The sequence below is a fragment of the Oryza sativa genome, chromosome 4, assembly GCF_034140825.1.
Source record: "Oryza sativa Japonica Group chromosome 4, ASM3414082v1".
NCBI lineage: Eukaryota > Viridiplantae > Streptophyta > Magnoliopsida > Poales > Poaceae > Oryza > Oryza sativa.
In genome coordinates, this window is record NC_089038.1 from 16,340,718 (window position 1) to 16,360,430 (window position 19,713).

The window sequence follows — 19,713 nt, forward strand, 5'->3', positions numbered from 1 at the left end:
CCCTCTCCTCCTCGGGGGCCTTATATTTATACCCATAGGTGTCCCCTTGTCCAAGTAGAACTAGGGAAACCAATATGGATACAATCCGAGTAGTTCTTGTCGTTTCCATGTTGAACTCTGGTTGTCTTTCCTTATCCGGAACTCCCTCCATATCTGAAGTTAGTTTCCGTATAGGACATGGTATGTGGTGGATCCTGCCGAGATTTAGTCAACTACTATTAGGTATGTGGTATCCATAACCATGACAGTAGCTCCCGACTTCAATGCAAATGAACGAATTCATATTCTCAACCGCGCGCAGACATTGGAGTAACTGTTATCGAGCTCATCTGACCGTTCTCGGTGAGTTTAGAGATAACGTTAGACTTCATTTGTCAGCCTCATGCGGGCACCCAAAGGGTTTGTCTGAGTCAATCTCCGATGTCAACCAAGGAAGTACATAGAGTACGACTAAGTCTTCCATCTTGCCGTAATCGAGAATTTGGATTGAAGTCAAGAAATTTTATCTCGGCGGGTACACCATCTCTTCATTTCGTATTCCTTGTCGAGATCCAGCAACTGTTCTCGAGCGATCGAGAAGGCGTAGAGTCTGCGACGGAGCCTTGTCAACATTGGTCATACTCGCCTTAGTCGATCTTGGTGTAGAACCATAGAGACATGGAGTCTTCCACAATGTCGAATAGAATTTTTCTGAAATCAATACTCAGAAAAGAATATTAGATAGAAATAGCCCCCGAGCGAATGCTCAAAGGGTGACATGTTATAATATGTATGGTAAACTGAAAATGAATCAAATTTACCGACCAATGTTTTGTGTAAGAGTGTCTTCTCAGTTCACGACTTTGGTCAGTCGTTTGAGTTGTACACTCTCCCTAGCCCCCAGCCTTGTCGTCGGAGAATCGTTCTCGGAGGAGAAGGCTCTTGGACCCTTGACCTGCCTTGGTTGAATAAGCATTGATCCTAGCCCCTAGCCGTGAAGTTGGAAAGCTTAGTTTCCGATTACACGGCTTGGTTAATGCGCACGGCGAGAACTCTTACACGACCAGATCTTACATGTTCTTTCGTCTCTGAAGGATCCGACAAGGCCTTATCGGCTCTGGGCGTCCCCAGCCGAAGATCCCTTAGGTTCCTCGGAGGCCTTGTCAAGACTGCGTAAAGGGACAGTAGGATAGGTTTCAACGCTAGGTGTCGTCGTGATAAGGGATCTCTGGGTAAAACACTTGGCGATTTTGTGTACATGCTACCAACTTTGTTGAAGTAGAGGTAATGGGAGAATCGCTACATCGCTGGTCGAGGACCAGGCAGTAGTCGTAACTCGACCACTAGAAGTGGAAATAGTGAGAGAAACGCTGTATCGCTGGTCGAGAACCAGGCAGTAGTCGTAACTCGACCACTTGAAGTGGAAGTGGTGGGAGAAACGCTACGTCGCTGGTCGAGAACCAGGCAGTAGTCGTAACTCGACCACTTGAAGTGGAAGTGGTGGGAGAGACGCTACGTCGCTGGTCGATCACTGGTCGAGAACCAGGCAGTAGTCGTAACTCGACCACTTGAAGTGGAAGTGGTGGGAGAAATGCTACGTCGCTGGTCGAGGACCAGGTAGTAGTCGTAACTCGACCACTTGAAGTTAAGGTGCGAGAGATTGCTATGTACTGGTGCAAGAACCAGTGAGCGAGCAGAATTATCTCTCGAACACCAATGGAAGTTGCGGTGTGAGAGATTGCTGCGTACTGGTGCGAGAACCAGTGAGCGAGCGGAATTATCTCTCGAACACCAATAGAAGTTGCGGTGTGAGAGATTGCTGCGTACTGATGCGAGAACCAGTGAGCGAGCGGAATTATCTCTCGAACACCAATGGACATTGCGGTGTGAGAGATTGCTGCGTACTGGTGCGAGAACCAGTGAGCGAGCAGAATTATCTCTCGAACACCAATGGAAGTTGCGGTGTGAGAGATTGCTGCGTACTGGTGCGAGAACCAGTGAGCGAGCGGAATTATCTCTCGAACACCAATAGAAGTTGCGGTGTGAGAGATTGCTGCGTACTGGTGCGAGAACCAGTGAGCGAGCGGAATCATCTCTCAAACACCAATGGACGTTGCGGTGTGATAGATTGCTGCGTACTGGTGCGAGAACCAGTGAGCGAGCGGAATGATCTCTCGAACACCAATGGACGTTGCGGTGTGGGAGATTGCTGCGTACTGGTGCGAGAACCAGTGAGCGAGCGGAATCTTCTCTCGAACACCAATGGAAGTGCTAGAGTTGGTTTATTGCAAGTGTATCTCATGTGGCCAGCATGACTCACGTACCCAACTTATAGCATATCCGGATGTCCGTTCGCAATCATGTCGGGTGATCAAGCCGACGACGTTAGCGAGGAATTATCCGTTAACAACCTTTTCTCGAGTAGTCCAGCCATGGCTGGTGCTATGAGATAGGTCGTCGGTCTTTGTTGGTAGGTTGGGTGCGATAACTCCGCATTTGTCGAGAATATTCTCGATAATGGAGTGTACTCGACCACAACCTACTCGAGTGCTCAATTGTTCCTGAAAAATATTTTTTAGAAAGCAAGATATATAGCAGATGATATCGAGTATGTACTCAAAAACTGCGTGGATCTTCTAGTATTATCAGGATATAACGAGCAGATTAATTAAATATCAGGCATTATGTAAACCGTAAACAAGCATGATTTATACGGAAAAAAATAGAGCGAGCCCCCAGCATTAAACCGTAGTCGATTTAACATCGGGGACACTCGCGCAATAGATATTGTATAAAAAACATGCTCTAGATAAATATAATATAAATCTGACAATGCTGTATGATCTGAAAAGTAGGTACGGTAAATTGTATATAAAATACTGCGTACCTTTGTAGATACATGCCGGATGTATCTGCGTACCTTTAAATTAATCTTGCTAAATACCTTTGTTGATTTGTTTGAATATTATGCAGTCGTGCTGTGTAGACATGTGTTGATGTGCATATACCGAATAGGTTTTGGAAACCGATCAGCATATGTACGTACGTCAACATGTAGGCCTGTGGATGGATATCTCCTGAGTCCTGATTGGTCGGCACGGTTGTCATGCATGCACGTATTCCGTTTGCCAAATTCCAGTCCTAACCGGACACAAGAACGAAGCAAATACAGATTGATCTGCCACCAAGTCGGGCTTGGCATTCCTTGGATGGGCGTCGCACTCGTGTCAGCAGCTGCACGGCCGGGTGGAGGTCGGCGTCTCCTTCTCGGCGGCGATGGTCCCGATCTCGTCGGGGGATATATTCCGGTCGGATTAGACCTCCCCACAGCCGAAGTCGTCGAGTAGCTTGTTGTTGGAGAATCCATCTCTTAAACCCATCTCGTCGAAATCCAAGAAGCACCAAAATCCCCCTACCTGGCGCGCCACTGTCGACGTTTGATATCGCAATTCTGGTATTTGTACAGTATGGGGATCGTTGATGCTAGGATATATGCGAGACTGAGGTAAAAGAGATGGAGACAGGGATTTTTATACAGGTTCGGGTCCCTGAGCGGTCAGGTAATAGCCCTACATCCTGTTGGCCAGAGCCGATGTTGCTTTTTATTCACCATAATCACACCAATACAATATGTGGGCAGCCTATCTAACTGTTGTCGACATGTCGGTCTGAAGGTCTGACTCGTAGTCGACAACTGGGTAGTCTTCCTCCTCGAGTCCGTACCCGGCGAGATCAAAGATAGCGCTTTCGTATCTCCTGACGGTATCCGGAGACACCGTAGGGGAATAGCCATGCCTATCTGTGAAGTCGATATCCGGCGGCGTGTCTTGGCGTATGTTGGCTTGTATGTTGTGGCTTCTGGTGGGTGTATGTTGATAATCATGGGTGTCTTCCATGGTCTCCTCTCAGGGTGGTTCCCCCTCTCCTCCTCGGGGGCCTTATATTTATACCCATAGGTGTCCCTTTGTCCAAGTAGAACTAGGGAAACCAATATGGATACAATCCGAGTAGTCCTTGTCGTTTCCATGTAGAACTCTGGTTGTCTTTCCTTATCCGGAACTCCCTCCATATCTGAAGTTAGTTTCCGTATAGGACATGGTATGTGGTGGATCCTGCCGAGATTTAGTCAACTACTATTAGGTATGTGGTATGCATAACCATGACAGATGAGTAAAGAGGATAAGGTTTAGACAGGTTCAAAACTTCTCAATGAGAACTAATATCTTACTCCTGTTTTGAGGACTAGATCCGCCGAGTATTGTATTGATGACACGATCAAGTTGTGATTATGCCTTTGAGAGGCCCCTGCCCTCCTTATATGTGCGAGGGGTAGGGTTACAAAGATAGGAATCCAACCGGACACGGTATATGTTTCCTTATCTATTACATAATTGTACTTATCTAAGATTCATGAGATTTTACCCTAAAAAACAAGGCAATTAACAGTCACAAGCTCTAATCTCTTACATAATCCCTCACTCGGTCTACCTCCTATCTCTAGTCGGATATCCAGGCCACGTGAGTATGAGTGTCCATAATATCCATTGAAGCCCCGAGACCTTCACAATCGAGGAAAATCTTCTCCCAAGCTATATCAATCAAAATCGAAGTGCTTCAACATCCTCATCTGTGATGAATTTTGTAAATATTATGTGATGTGTTGATGGATTATGTGACTCCGTTCATCCTATGGATTTTTGTTGGCTATTTGTTTCATTATTTTAGGGATTTTAATTGTGGGCTCCTTGTCTCGAGCTAGCCTCGATGATTTTTTTTGCCTCCCGGAGGGTCCTTTTTGCCGGTTGTCAAGACTGCCTTTGTTTCATCACGAGGTGAATTATTAGCATGCAATTAATTATGTATTAATTATTTCAAGTTTATAAAACATATTAATATGATTTTTTAAACTAACTTTTTCATAGAACATTTTAAAATACAGACCAATTAATAGTTCGGGAAATGTGCGAAAAGTTTGAAAATCTTCTCTCTTGCTTGTAGGATCAAATGCAGACAAGATCCAATACAAAATCACTACTACAGAAAAGGGTTTTAGTGCCGGTTGGAAAACCCCCTTCGGTGCCGGTTTTCCCAACCGGCACAGGGGAGGCGACACTGATTTGAAAATAAAAAGGTGTCGGTTCCGTATAACCAGCACCTTTTAGGTCGAGAATGCTCTGTATTGGTCGACAGGGGGGAGGGGGGGTGTGGGAAAATCGGTCACTCCCCCTCCCCCCACGTGCGCTCCCCCTCCCCCCACGCGTGCACCCCACTGGACCCACCCACTTGTCCCTCCCCTTGTTCCACAATAAATGTTTCACCTAGTGTACTTATAATGTTTCACTATGTATAGATTTAATGTTGCAGTGAATTAAAATATTCTTTTGCAACAAATCACCCATATATTTTGGAAACCCTCTATTAAGGGAATTTGGTTTGTTTTTTGTTCCACCAAAAATGTTTCACCTAGTGTACTCACAATGTTTCACTATGTATAGACCTAATGTTGTAGTGAATTGAAATACTCCATTGCAACAAAAAAAACCCACATATTTTGTAAACCCCCTATTAAGGGAATTCGGTTTATTTTTTGTTCCACCGAAATATGTTTCACCTAGTGTACTTATAATGTTTCACTATGTATGGATCAAATGTTGCGGTGAACTAAAACATTAATTTTACATAAGGTGAAACAACACCCGATTTAAACGAGTGAAACATTTTCGATCTATTTAGTGAAACAATTCTGATATACCTGGTGGAACATCGTGCAACATTTAAAAATAATTCAATAATAAGCAAAAAAATTTTTGTCGGAATATAGTCTTGTTTCGAAGATTTAATTGCAACGAATTTAAAGGTGCAATCGGATTATGATTTGGATAAGTAATTTAAGAGAAAAATCAGTTTACAATAGTTTTGCACGTAACTCGGGCGCTGACGTCAGCGCCCGATTTTTCTCCAAACCGATCGGCCGCCCGACCCGCAGACTCATCCCCTTTTACGTTCGACGATGCAAAAAAGCCGGCTCGATGCCGAAATGTGTCGGCTCGATCAAGCTGACGCATCAAGCCGAGCAGTCCATCCTCCCACATCTGCAAGAACTCCTCCCACACAGAGCAAATTTGGATCCACAACATTCATCCCACAACGTTCAAAGATGGATTCAGCCTGCAACACAAATTTATGCAATAAAAAAATCCCACAACATTCAAAGAGGGTTTGCTTGGCTTGGTGGCTTGCCTTGTTGAAGAATATCGTCATGCCGCCGCAACCCCACTCTGCCTGATGAAGTCGTCGTCGCGCCGTCGGTCGGTCGTCTTCTAGCCATCGCCCCGTCGCCCGCCGACACGTCTCCTCCGCGAGCCCGCCGCCCCTGTCGCCGCCTCCCCACCGGCCAGATCTGGCGGGGAGAAGGGCTCCTCCCCGCCGGCGAGCCCTCCGCCTGCCGCCACCTCCACGAGCCCTTTGCCTGCCGCCGCCTCTCCTCCTCGAGCCCTCCGCCGGACACCTCCGCTCCTCGAGGCACCCCGCCGGCCGCCAATGCCGGATCCGGACACCGCCCGCCCGCCGTCGACCCCGCCCGCGCTGACGCCATCCCTCCTGCCGTCGCCGCCTCCCCTCCCGCCAGATCTAGCGGAGGGGAGGGCACAGTCGCCGGTGCGGCCTCCGCCGGCCAGCTGCCGGCACAGAGAAGGGAGGGAGAGAGAGGAGAGAAGAGAGCGAGACAGAGAAGGGAGAGAAGAGAGCGAGAAGAAGAGGCGAAGAAGAGAGCGAGACCTTATCTCCACATGTCGCTCGTCATGGTGGGGCCCGCCGGCTTGGTTCCGGCTCGGCTCGATTTTTGGGGTGCTATTATAGGTGTCGGTTTTTTTAAAAAAACCGACACAAAATATAAGAGGTGTCGGTTTTTATTTAGCACTAACACCTATAATTACTTAAAGGTGCCTTTTTTGCGATTTCTACCCGTGGAGGTGGTAAAAGGCCCTATAGGTGCTGGTTTTAGCACTACCGGTACCTATAGTGGTGACACCTATTTGATGTTTTGTAGTAGTGAATCTATCTCCGCTTAATTACTGGTAATAATTATTAAAAATTAATATATCTCATTGTCAAGGGAGGTATTCTTATATATATGATTGATGCGGAAGCACACAAGAAATATTAGAAACAGTGACCTTGCAGGCTCGAAAATGTACAGAAAATGTACTATTTTTTTAGTGCTATATATATATTTTCTTTTTGACAAACACGGTACAGACGGAGGTGCTGATAACGTGTGCACACCATGAACACCCTACCCCACTAAAAGAATAAAATAGACTTAAATGCGAGCACCCGTACGTTTTAAATCTAAGAATTATATCCGGGTGAGCGAGCTGGTTCCACAACAATATATTCTGATATTGAAAATACCTTCTTAATGTAAGCTTATCAAGGGATAATAGAATTCCTTGATAACAACAACAATAATTTCATTTCTTCTTCTATCCTTTCAGCCAGGGATGTTGGCGGCATCTCAGCATTCTTTGAGATTCTAATCTCAATTTATTTTAAATAGTGGTGTTAGCGCATTTGCGTTTCAGACAAAAAGGTTTCTTGGAAGTTTTATTATTGCTGTCTAGCATATTTTGAAGCAAAGAAATGGAAAGATTTTTCGGAATGAGCGACCTTCCTTTGAAGGCTGGAGAATTTTGTTCAAGAAAGTTCTTCTGCAGCATATGTGCAAAATGAAAGATCCTCTAAAGAAAATAGTTTTTTATTGATTATAACCTTTGTAATCTTTTCAGTGCTCTCCTTGTAATTATTTTTTGTAAAATACTTTTTTCTTTTAATGAAAATCACGCTGTTAGGCAAAGTCCTAGTAGTAATTCAAATAAAAAAGCAAACAAAAATATTTTCAGACCAGCTAAAATTAGTAAACGTTTCTTGAGTAGTAATCCACACCAAGCCAATATATATTCTATCATAATTTTATACTATCACACCAAGCCACTGCCCACTGTCTCATTAGTTTCTTGAGTAGTAATCCAGAGGCACCAGGTGACATACTCGCTGACGCCACGGAGCACCCATAAAACTCGCTATAAATAACGGCGCGAAAATGGAAGAGCAAAGCTGTCTCACTTCACCAGCCGCTCAATCCTCTCCCAAGAATCGATCGGCCGGCCATGGCGGCAGCAGCAGCGACAGCTCCGGCGGCAGCGGTGGTGCGGCGAATGAAGCTGGGGTCGCAGGGGATGGAGGTGTCGGCGCAGGGGCTGGGCTGCATGGGCATGTCGGCGGTGTACGGGGAGCGGAAGCCGGAGGCCGACATGGTGGCGCTCGTCCGCCACGCCGTCGCCGCGGGCGTCACCTTCCTCGACACCTCCGACGTCTACGGGCCGCACACCAACGAGGTGCTCGTCGGCAAGGCGGTGGCGGCGGCGGCGGCGACGGAGGAGGAGGTGCAGGTGCAGGTGGCCACCAAGTTCGGCATCACGCCGGCGTGGGAGGTGCGCGGCGACCCGGCGTACGTGCGGGCGGCGTGCGAGGGCAGCCTCCGGCGGCTCGGCGTCGGCTGCATCGACCTCTACTACCAGCATCGAATCGACTCCACGGTGCCCGTTGAGATCACGGTGAGAGCAGCTGATCACGAGATCCTAGATCCTATGTATTGTATTGTAGAGGGTAGGATTTAAACATATACTTTACTAAGGTTGTGTTTAGTTTACGCTTAAATTGGAAATTTGGTTGAAATTAGAACGGTGTAAGGTCATGTTTAGTTTCTAAAACAAAAACTTTTTACCCATCACATCGAATGTTTGGACACATGCATAAAGTATTAAATGTGGATAAAAAAACCAAATATACAGTTTGTGTGTAAATTGCGGGACAAAACTTTTAAGCCTAATTATGCCATGATTTGATAATGTGGTGCTACAGTAAACATTTGCTAATGACGAATTAATTAGGCTTAAAAAATTTGTCTCGCAGTTTTCTAACGGAATCGGTAATTTGTTTTGTTATTAGACGATGTTTAATACTTTAAATGTGTTTCCGTATATCCGATGTGACACCCGAAAACAAAAAAGAAATTTGCCATCTAAACCGGGCCTAAGCGGATTGTTGGTGTGGATTATTTATTTGATTAATTATATGCATAATAAGTTACATGTCTTACTAAAAATAAACTTAACAAATTAATAAAAACAAGTGATCTAAGCAATGTTATTGAAAGCTTTTTGCGAAAATGTACTTTTCTCAAAGAATAGAACAAATAACTTTTCATATAATAATCCAGTGAATATTCTGAAAAAAATATAGGCACTTAGCAACACAATTTTAACTATTTCCTTTTGTCATACAGAAATTCTAGTCAGGATACAGTTTTCAATTATACAGTCATCATGTGATGTGGACACATGGAAATGATGGAATAACGCTTCTTTTAATTAAAAAATAAATTATATCATGATATATACTGGATTATTACTGACCAAATTAAGTTAATATTTTAAAAATAGATAAATATATAGATCTTACTCATGTTTGTCTTGAAAAGTCACACACTCTTTATCTTTTTGAGTAAATTAATTGATGAAGAACTGACCAGAATGCGGAGAGATCTTCTGATTACGTTGGCACGTAGCACACGCATTTTAATTTACTGTTATTGCTTTGAATTTATATAGATAGTCATATGATGCGGAGACGTACGTACGCCAAGGTGATGGTAGAACGCTGTGTTTTTAATAATAAATAAATCATATCATGATAGTTGCTGACTAAATAGCTCATGGAGAAATGGAAAGATATTAATTTTGACCGAAGTTAATAAATAAAATATAGATATTATAGGCCGCAAATAAAATAAAATTTTAAAACCTTAGTTTTAAACCGTCTGCTCCTTTTTATTTATCGTTTTATACTTTTTTTACCTTGGATTTTAAACTACTAAGAGAATCATACCCTATTACTATTTTCGGAAATTCCCACAATTTCAGAGAGCACCCGAGACTATATAATACCTGCTTGTATTGAAGGAGAATGGATGACATGTCCATGGATGTGTTTCTAAACTGCAGTCTATGGATGTGTTTCGAATCAGTCCAAGATTATGGAATAGGTTAATTTTGTCAATAGTCTATGTTTAATACTTCTAATTAGTGTCCATGTGACGGGGACTTACAAACTTTTAGTCCCATCCAACACCCCCCCCCCCAAACGTTTGCTTGGCCATAGAATTGAAAGTTCATTACTGAAAAAACGGCCAGTAAGTATTTTTAGCAAAACCGTTTATTAATAGATATGGATAGAAAGATTGTACTCCTGTTGGTGTTGAGAAGTCACACACTCTTTATCTTTTTGACTCAACTGAAGAGCTGACCCGATGGGAAAAATTCAACAAAAATAAACCGTACTTTCCATACCAATTCCAACTTCGAAGATAAGTATTAATTCAGCACTCACCAAGCCTACATTTCTGACTTTTATATACATGCAGATGGGTGAGCTGAAGAAGCTGGTTGAAGAAGGCAAGATCAAATACATTGGATTATCTGAGGCCTCTGCGTCGACGATAAGGAGGGCTCACGTGGTTCATCCGATCACCGCAGTTCAGATCGAGTGGTCACTGTGGTCAAGGGATGTCGAAGAAGACATTGTTCCAACTTGCAGGTAAATATATTATATATGTAAGAATCATGGAGCAGTACTACTACTACTATTATTATTTTCTAGAAAACCGGGAATATTTCGGTCTGCAGGGATTGCAATTTCGATCTGAAATTTTGGAAATTTTGCCCCTCTCTAGCACGCAAATATCTAGCCCGAAATTCTTGGCATTTTTCTTTTTTTTATTTAGTTAAAAATTATTCAAATTCAATCAAAATTTGTTAAATTTTTTCAAATAATTTCGTGCCAAAAAGTTCGGAAATTCCCACAATTTCAGAGAGCACCCCACACCATATAATACCTGCTTGTATTGAAGCAGAACATGTCTATGGATGTGTTTCTAAACTGCATTATTTCTTCTTGTTCCGAAAATTTCAGAGAACTTGGCATTGGAATTGTGGCGTACAGCCCGCTAGGGAGAGGGTTCTTCTCCAGTGGAGCTAAACTGGTCGATGAACTTCCTGACGACGATTTCCGCAAGGTGATTATACTGCCCATGAGATCAACCACGACAGCCATCAACAATTAATTACGATCTAAATAAAATCTTAAATATCGATTCTTTGTTTGTCCAATCAATACATAGATCGACATTGATCCGTGCCTGTTTTTCACAAATATAATATGCATTTTCCACTCTTCTCTTCAGAGCCTACCTAGATTCCAGCCAGAGAACCTCGAGAAGAACGCGGCGATATTCGAGAAGGTTAATGCCATGGCAGCGAGAAAGGGATGCACATCGTCGCAGCTCGCACTGGCCTGGGTTCATCACCAAGGGAGCGATGTCTGTCCCATACCAGGAACCACAAAGATCCACAACTTCGACCAGAATGTGGGAGCACTGTCAGTGAAGCTCACACCTGACGAGATGTCTGAACTTGAGTCGTATGCTTCAGCTGACGTTGTGCAAGGTGACAGGTATCATGGTACTTTTCTGAACACCTGGAAGAACTCTGAAACTCCTCCGCTGTCATCGTGGAGATCAGGCAATTAATTAGTCAGAGAGATTGTCATCTGCTGGGAGTTTGATGGAGTTTTATTGTCACAAATATAGATAGCTTGGTGTATCAATCACATGTTTATTATGCAAATAAAAGTTTGTATGGATTGATAATGTTCCAGTGTTTTTGCCATGTGGCGCAGCAGTGGTTTGTATGATTTGGATGATATATAGTATCTTTTGTAAGTTGGGTATATGATATCTATTAAGCATAGGAATATAGAAGTTTCGCTTGCCATAATATGGCTCATGAATAAACAAATGTCCTGAACAGCCAAAGTTTGACTATAGCTTGAGTGTGACAAACATTTCAATTGGATGAGACAAACACCTGAAAAGTTCATTCTTATTTGTGATGTAACTAATTACAAAATAACTAATTGCCAATAAATTTAATTCTTTATGTAAGATGTCACAAAAATTACAGTTAATAAAACAGTCGTACTATTTACAATTACTCTCACTTTATTCGCTAAAGTCTCATCACTACAGAAATGCCCATCACAGCATCACTGCCACCGGCAATATCACTAGAGGGTTGTCAACCGGTAGTGATGCCAGTTTCGGAAAAAAAAAAGAAAATCTGAGTTGCTCGCCAAACTATTACCATTGTCATCGCCAATACTGTCGTCACCTAGCCATCACCGCTGTCATCGCAAAGTAGGTCGCAAACCGATAATGTTTTTGCCATGTGGCGCAGCAGTGGTTTGTATGGAGTGTTTTTGCCATGGGGCGCAGCAGTGGCGCTAGGGATGCACGGAACGGCAAAACGATCAGTAGGCCCAAAAAGATAAGGGAGGCCAAATAGACTTATTTTCAGCAGTATCAGCCACAGCCCAAAGAGTTGAGGGAGGTAAGATAGACTTATTCTATCCATATAAGTCCCATTCCAAAGAGATGAGGGAGGCAAAATATACTTATTCAAGGACGAGCACGGTGGGCTAATCGTGTCTTCGGGTTGGCATGGCATGGCCCGAGAGCCTCATTGAGTCGTGCCTAGGCCGTTGGTGTATGGCATGGCCCTGTACGGCGAGTTGGTTGGGCCATGCCGGCCCGACTGGCCTCGGGCCGTGCCTGGGTCACGCCAGGGACGGGCCGGGCCAAGCCGAGCGGCCCATTTTGGCCATCTATTAATGTAGGAGCTCATGAACAGTATATGAAGACTTCAAGTGCCAAAGGCTCCAAGGTCTACTTTCGCTACCACACACATAAACGAATTTTGCTTACGATCAAAATCGATTTTCACGGACGGGTGGGTGACCCGCTGCACCCAGGTGTATGCAAAAATCTGTATTTTTGCCTGCGTGTAGAGCAACCGCTGCGGGTGCTCAACCTGTCCAACTGCAAAATGAAAAATCGGCCCGCCAAAAAAATTAATTCCAAACAAAATTTGAAACCCTAGCAATCACCACTAGGATCCGCACGCCGGTGCCACGCGTTGAGCGCCGTCGGTTTCCGCTTGGGTGGCAGAGAGCCGTATCCGTTGCCGCCGCTGTCCCCACCGCCGGATCAGCCACCGCCACCGAGTTCCCCACCGCTGCCGCTCCTGCTCCCGCCCACCACCAGATCCCTCCGGCGCAGGTCACTCCTGCCCATCCCCGACAAAGAGGAGAGGAAAGGAGAGGAGGGGTGGAGGAGGAGGAGGAGGAGGGTCCACCGCAGCAGAGCTCCCCGCCGCTCCCGCTCCCGCGCCCACCATCAACGGAGTTGAGATGAGGAAGAGGAGTGATGGAGAGGAAGTGGAGGTAGAGGAGGTGGAGTGGACGATCATGAGGAGATTAATTTTTTTTGCGCGAATAGAGAGCTTTATTGATTAGGGCATCATATTACAATCTTGCCTCAATAGATGCAAAATACCAGACGGAGCATGAGGAGATTAGTTACATATATGTATGATGGGTTAACAATAAGATTAATTATAAACATCACCATGGAGGGATAGCTAGAAAGCACAAAATTAAGAAGACAATATGACTATCTTCTTGAGGTCAAACATCATATCGATCATACCGTACATCATCCAGTAATACTAACAACACAAGATCGAGTTCATTGTGAAGCATAAAACAAAAATTATTTGTCCATATAGATAATATCTCAAGTCCTTGCACTGATGAAGAGATTTCATCGGTGCCAACCTTGAGAGTTAATACAAAGTATAGAATCACACACAAAAAAAGGAATATAAATTATATGGCACAATATGGGCAGAGATGGATTGCTCCATCAACAAATTAATTTGTGTCTATAAGGGAATGGGCTTGACGTAGAGTTTCTCAAGAACCTCCTGAATGCCCTCGCCGAACGTGAATCCATCAATTCCATCGCTGTAATACAATGGAATGGCCATGGTTATATTGATAAGGCGCTGCACCACAGGGAGCACATCACGGTGGTCAATGCGAGCCTGGTTAGTTGTTTTCCACTCATCTTCTACCAATTCATTAATCTTGGCGATGGCGACATCGGCTGTGACCTTGTGCTCGTTGATGTAACTCTCAACCGAACATGGCATGTCAGCTTTGTTCTGCGACCCGAGCTGCATTCCATGTAGCACACATACTCAATGTCAATATACTTTATACTACATACTCCCTCCTTCCCTAAACGTTTGACGCCGGTGACTTTTTTAAACATATTTGACTGTTCGTCTTATTCAAAAACTTTTGTGAAATATGTAAAACTCTATATATACATTAAAGTATATTTAACAATGAATCAAAAGATAGGAAAAGAATTAATAATTACCTAAACTTTTTGAATAAGACGAAGGATCAAGCATATTTAAAAAAGTCATCGGCGTCAAACATTTTAGGATGGAGGGAGTATAAGATTAGGTACTACCTCCCTTACAGAATATATATAGGAATTTTATACATTTTGAGAAACACGCATAAGTATATTTATTTTGGAATGAAAGGAGTAGGAGTATTAGTTATTATAAAAACATCCAAAGTACCATATGAACTATCGCGGTTGTCCTAACTATTTCTTGAATACAAATACCATACATTTTACACCCTCCACTATTTAAATCGGATGAACTAACCGCTGCACTATTTTGGACGGATTCAAAGAGAAACAAGCACATGTGGCTATCCAGTCAGCACAAAAAATTTAAAATAATTATGGGCCCCACGTATCAACAATCTCATCCTTCTCTACCTCCCTATCTCTCTTGCTCAGGAGCGCTGGAGGGAGTCATTGGCATCGAGCTCGCTCGGTGAGAGTGTTGGAGGTCGTTCTCAGCGGAACAACAGCGCAATGGAACCTCGCTTGGGGAGTGCGCCTAAACGGTGATTGATCTCTTCTCAGGGATGTTTGAGGTGGCTGCCGGTGGCGAAGAAGAGGGTAGCCACGACCAACAACGAAGAGGGAGGTCGCTTGGGTATGGTGCTGCAGCAGAGTTCGAGCTCACCTTGGGGAGGCTGGAGGCAGCGGCCAGTGAGGGAGAGATGCTAGAAGTTAAGGCAGCTGGCGATGGAGCCGAGCTCGCCTGTGGAGGGCATCGGCTAGAACAACAAACTTTAGGGAGGTGGTGGTGGCGGTGGCGGTGGGTCCGACAGCGAAACTCAGAGCTCAGACTTGAAGCTGACTAGCATGGACTTCAGGGCGATGGCAGATGTATGCGAACTCGAGGCTCTCCTACTCACGAAGCTCCACTGCCCGACCTAGACCAAGGGTAGCCGCCAATGGCATCACCATCGCCTGGTGAGGTCACCACTGTGCCTCTCTAGACCAGCGTCATCATCACCTGCGGAGGTCTCGACCGTGCAATAGAGGAAGATGGGGGGTGGGTGTCGATGCCACTCACGATCATGGGAAGAGGGGAAAGAGATAATGGGAGGAGAAAATCTGATAGGAGGGCCCAACATTTTTTTTTAAAAGAAAACTTTGCTAACTAGGCTGCATGCGCGCGTATGTGTCACGTAGGAACGAAAACCACTCTGGGTTGAGTCAATGGCATTATTTAACAGGTTAGAATAGTTGGGAGTGCAAAATGTCTAGCACTTGAATTTAAGGGCAATTCAAACGACCACGATAATTCATGGGATAATCCAGACATTATCCTTCGTTAAAACTATTTTTCCTATCTGTTAGTTGTCTGGTTTTTGTTATATATTGGTCACCGAAATTTACATATGACGGCTAATATGCATGCCTGAAACCGAAACCTTGCATAAAACAAAAAACTTTAATTTCAGTACAAATTAATTGTAACTTCTTGTTTGACTTATTTTTTATTTTAAATTAATGTAGATATATGTTTATGTTTATATAAATAGTTCATAGTTTTTTCTAGATCAGTAAGAAACAAAGTACATTTTCTAAAATTAGGGTTAAAATATTATAATTCTTTGTTTCACAATAAGAATTAATACAAAACATGGGTTATTAATAGTAATATTGCCCCAACAGAAAAAATAATCATTGATCGATATATGTACGTGCTGCAAATGAATTTATACATGTCAAATTAATTAATTAATTAGTTAATCGGTATATATATACCTTAAATCCGGCAATGTCGTTCATGAAACGGCCAGTTTTCCCGCATGAGATGATGGCGTCAGTGCTATTCACAGCCCACTCGTACGCTTGTTTCGTTGTCATGGACTCACTCATGCCAACCATTAAACCAGCAGCCAGCGGCCGTGTTCCTGTGGTCATTGTCGCCAGAGCCACCTGCTCGCTGAAGCTGGGCATGTGCTTCCGGTGGGACCATTCGGCTCCTTCCAGATAATAACTTGACAACCTTTGTAACTGTATGAATATATATATATATATAATTGGGGCAAAGGAGGTCATAAAAAAATTAATTGTGGGACGAAATTTAAGGACAAAACGAATTAATTGTGTAAAAATTATATTATTAATTATCTATGTAGGCATGCATGTTTTTGGATTCTGGAACATATATAATTAATAGAGCTAGATGTACCTCTGTCTTGCTGAAGGCAATCAGGTACTTCTGATTGCTTGGCACTTGATCCTCAAACTCCCTAAAGCAGCGCAAGATAAATTCATAAAACTTTCTCAGGTACTCGGGTACAAGCAAGACAGCACTGTCATCCCATCTGCACGATATTAAAATCAAAGTCAGCATTCATCTAACCACTAATTGTCAGCGTGCTAATAATAATTAAGACATAATTTGATGCATATATAAACATATCCAATGTACCCTTGAATGGCTGCGTTTAGCATCCGGCATTCCTGGATGGAGGTATATCCATGGACATCGTATGTGTCATCTAATAGGGCAATTATCACAACTATCTTAGCAAAGAGCATCCGTGCAAACGACATTTCTTCCTCATGGTACACTGCGTAGGACCAGGTGTAGCACTCAATCACACGGTCTCGAATATGGTTTATACCCATATATCCAGAAACATCTTTCCACCACCTGAAAGAAAATATCATATCAATTTTGTACATACATTGAGACCGTCAACATAGCGCAACGTCAGGTATATATTTAGGAAATTATGTGTGAAACCAACGATCATAATTGAAACAGTCTATGCGTATTTATGATGGTACATTGATCAGTTCCACATTCTTAGATATACTTCGTCTGTTTTTAATAGCATGACAATATTAAATTTTGGACATATAATATTTGACATTTCTCCTTATTCGAAAATTTAGTGTAATTATGAAAATTATATGACATGCTCCATGTACTTGATAAAAGAATTCGCAACAAAATAAATCATACTTACATAATTTTTCAATAAGACAAATGATATTAATTAAACGCCGTCTCCAAAAGTTAATAAGATAATGCATTTAAAACATATTATAATATAATGCAAGAGATAGAATATCATTTTATATTGAATTTAGGGTATATTTTGCTCTCTTTTTTTTGTGGCCACATGAATTCTCATTACCCAGCCGTTGATATACTCGTAACAAATTGATATTAGTACCTAGATATTTCCTTGAGTTCTTTCAAGTGAACACGCTGCAGTAGGTTGAAATCCAGCTTTGCTAGTTCAAGAATAACGGGATTGTGCCCATCCTCTCGGCCATACTCAAACATGTATGATACCATCTCCACTCTCCTGTGTGTCCTTGGCAATGGCAAGTGAAGGGCACGCTTGACTTGATCAGCTAAAGGGGCCTTCAGAACATTACGCCGATTGAATGATTCGAGATGGTGCCTTGCAAAAGAAATGGCTTCCACGAGTTCTGGTTCACCATGTATGAACAGATGGGCTGCATTATATAAAGATAGTAGGCCTCTTGGGTCATCGGCTAATGATAATTCGTTATTGAAAGTGCCATGATCACCTTTGAATTTGTTAAATACATCTGCACATTAGATTTGAGAACAATTAATATATGCGATTATTGTGACATGTTGGGAAAATATATAGTAGAATAAAAGTTTTACTCATAATGACATGGAAAAATCTTACACGTTCATTTTTTTATTCCATGATTGTTTCTAGGTTTTCACTATATACACAGTTTACACTACATATTTTTATAGCATGCCAAGGTTATATAACTGTGCATGTTTTTAAGCCCTTTTATGGCCTCACCGTGTTGATCAATTATACTAAGAAACTTAACAATTTATTAAATAGGTACAAAAATACCTGGAGACACCCAAAATCCATGCTCTCTAAGCAAGCGAAACCGAAGAGCAACCTCATGCAGCTTAGAGCTAGCTAAATCATTTTCATGGATGTCTTTTAGTGCAGAGTCAATCTCCTCTTGAAAGAGGTGATCTATTCCTAGATGTTGAATTGTATCCACTAAGTTCATCCTCTCCAAGATGCCATTTGAGGCCATAATAAACAGTCCGCAGACATCTTCTTTCAATTTGTTGGCTCTCTCTCTCATCCATTCCTCTGATATCTGCTTGCTTACATGCATTGGTTGGTCAGTAATAAGGATTGTAAAGAAAAGAAGTAATAAAATTTTCGATGATATTACTGTAACCAAAGAACGATGCAAAAGAAAGAAACCTAAATGTATGGAAAAAAAAAGGCTGGATTAGGGGAGAGTGAACAATATATCCAAGCTGTTGGTTCATTGTGGAACGGTTGGACTGGCCTGTTAGCTGGTTTAACCGCAACGTGCAATTAAGTCGGTTGGTTGATTAATACTTTTTCGTTTATACTATAAAATGTTTTGACTTTTTTCCTACTAAAATATATTGGTTATGTTTCAAAATAATTATCAACATCTATAACGTCAGATTAGTTTTGTTAAACCTAACAATCATATATATATTTGATGGTCTGTCTGTATGTCTTGTGTTGAAAATGTTCACATGTTTTCCTATAAATTAATCTAGTCAAGATTAAAAAAATTGACTACAGAAGGTTAACACATCTTATAATATAAAATGGGGGAGTATATAGGAGCCTTCTGATGCGAGACATCCAGGGTTGAATCGCTCTGTAAAATCGTCCATTTTGAAGAAGATCATGGCTTCAATTGACCAACTAATTAGCATGTCCTACGTTTTCAACTATCCTATACTGAGTTTATTCTATGACTTTGCTTTTTATTAAGACTGGAATTCAATCTTCCGTAAATTGAAATTACCAATATACTTCCGTAGATTTGCAAAAATGGAATGTACAACACGTATGACACGCCATGGTGGTCAAGTGGTCAACCAGATATCACTATATACCCTAAATTATCAAAATTTTTATAATTCTGTACGACCAATTACATTTGATTTTAAGAAAAAAAGTAATCAAAGGGGGACATCATTTCGAAGAATTATAATCGATTACTGCTAGATTTTATATAGCTTTTACACTTGCCTGCAGTGGTTGTGGTTCATGGTGGATAAAAAACTCGCCCCACACCGAGGGCTCAAAACTTGCCGCCGCTTCCACGGCAGCTGGAACAGGAGCTGGGGCATGTGAATGACAAGACACGGATTGTAAACTCTTGTGCCTGCTTGCTGATCTTAGGATGTCGCACGTATTTCCAGCAGCAACAGCTGGTTTGTGCCAAACCATATGTATAGGAAAACAACATGTGGTAGTAGGTGGCTTCTGCGAAATGATCATTTTGCCGGCATTTATGCCGAAAGCACTAGC

General features: G+C 42.5%; 2 protein-coding genes across 2 annotated transcripts; one reads left to right on the plus strand and one right to left on the minus strand.

Annotated features, from left to right (window-relative positions):
- Positions 1 to 8,081: 8,081 nt before the first annotated feature.
- Positions 8,082 to 11,922, plus strand: LOC4335515 (probable aldo-keto reductase 3). The gene is made up of 4 exons (NM_001419248.1): positions 8,082 to 8,594; positions 10,463 to 10,635; positions 11,011 to 11,113; positions 11,282 to 11,922. The coding sequence occupies exons 1-4, from the start codon at positions 8,148 to 8,150 to the stop codon at positions 11,624 to 11,626; spliced, it is 1,068 nt and encodes a 355-aa protein (NP_001406177.1). The 5' UTR covers positions 8,082 to 8,147; the 3' UTR covers positions 11,627 to 11,922.
- A 1,955-nt stretch (positions 11,923 to 13,877) lies between these two features.
- Positions 13,878 to 18,415, minus strand: LOC107278693 (tau-cadinol synthase). Its single transcript, XM_066309787.1, has 5 exons — positions 18,247 to 18,415; positions 17,572 to 17,956; positions 16,818 to 17,042; positions 16,575 to 16,710; positions 13,878 to 14,171 (listed from the first exon to the last, which is right to left on the minus strand). The coding sequence occupies exons 1-5, from the start codon at positions 18,413 to 18,415 to the stop codon at positions 13,878 to 13,880; spliced, it is 1,209 nt and encodes a 402-aa protein (XP_066165884.1).
- Between the last annotated feature and the right edge of the window lie 1,298 nt (positions 18,416 to 19,713).

Excerpts from the sequence above, each read along its gene's own strand:
- LOC4335515 (NM_001419248.1), top strand. The coding sequence starts at position 8,148 with ATGGCGGCAGCAGCAGCGACAGCTCCGGCGGCAGCGGTGGTGCGGCGA. Across the intron at positions 8,595-10,462 it reads CGGTGCCCGTTGAGATCACG|ATGGGTGAGCTGAAGAAGCT; the intron begins GTGAGAGCAGCT and ends ATATACATGCAG. Across the intron at positions 10,636-11,010 it reads GACATTGTTCCAACTTGCAG|AGAACTTGGCATTGGAATTG; the intron begins GTAAATATATTA and ends CGAAAATTTCAG.
- LOC107278693 (XM_066309787.1), bottom strand. The coding sequence starts at position 18,415 with ATGAACTTAGTGGATACAATTCAACATCTAGGAATAGATCACCTCTTT. Across the intron at positions 16,711-16,817 it reads CTAAACGCAGCCATTCAAGG|ATGGGATGACAGTGCTGTCT; the intron begins GTACATTGGATA and ends AATATCGTGCAG. Across the intron at positions 14,172-16,574 it reads TTGCCTTCAGCAAGACAGAG|CTCGGGTCGCAGAACAAAGC; the intron begins GTACATCTAGCT and ends CATGGAATGCAG.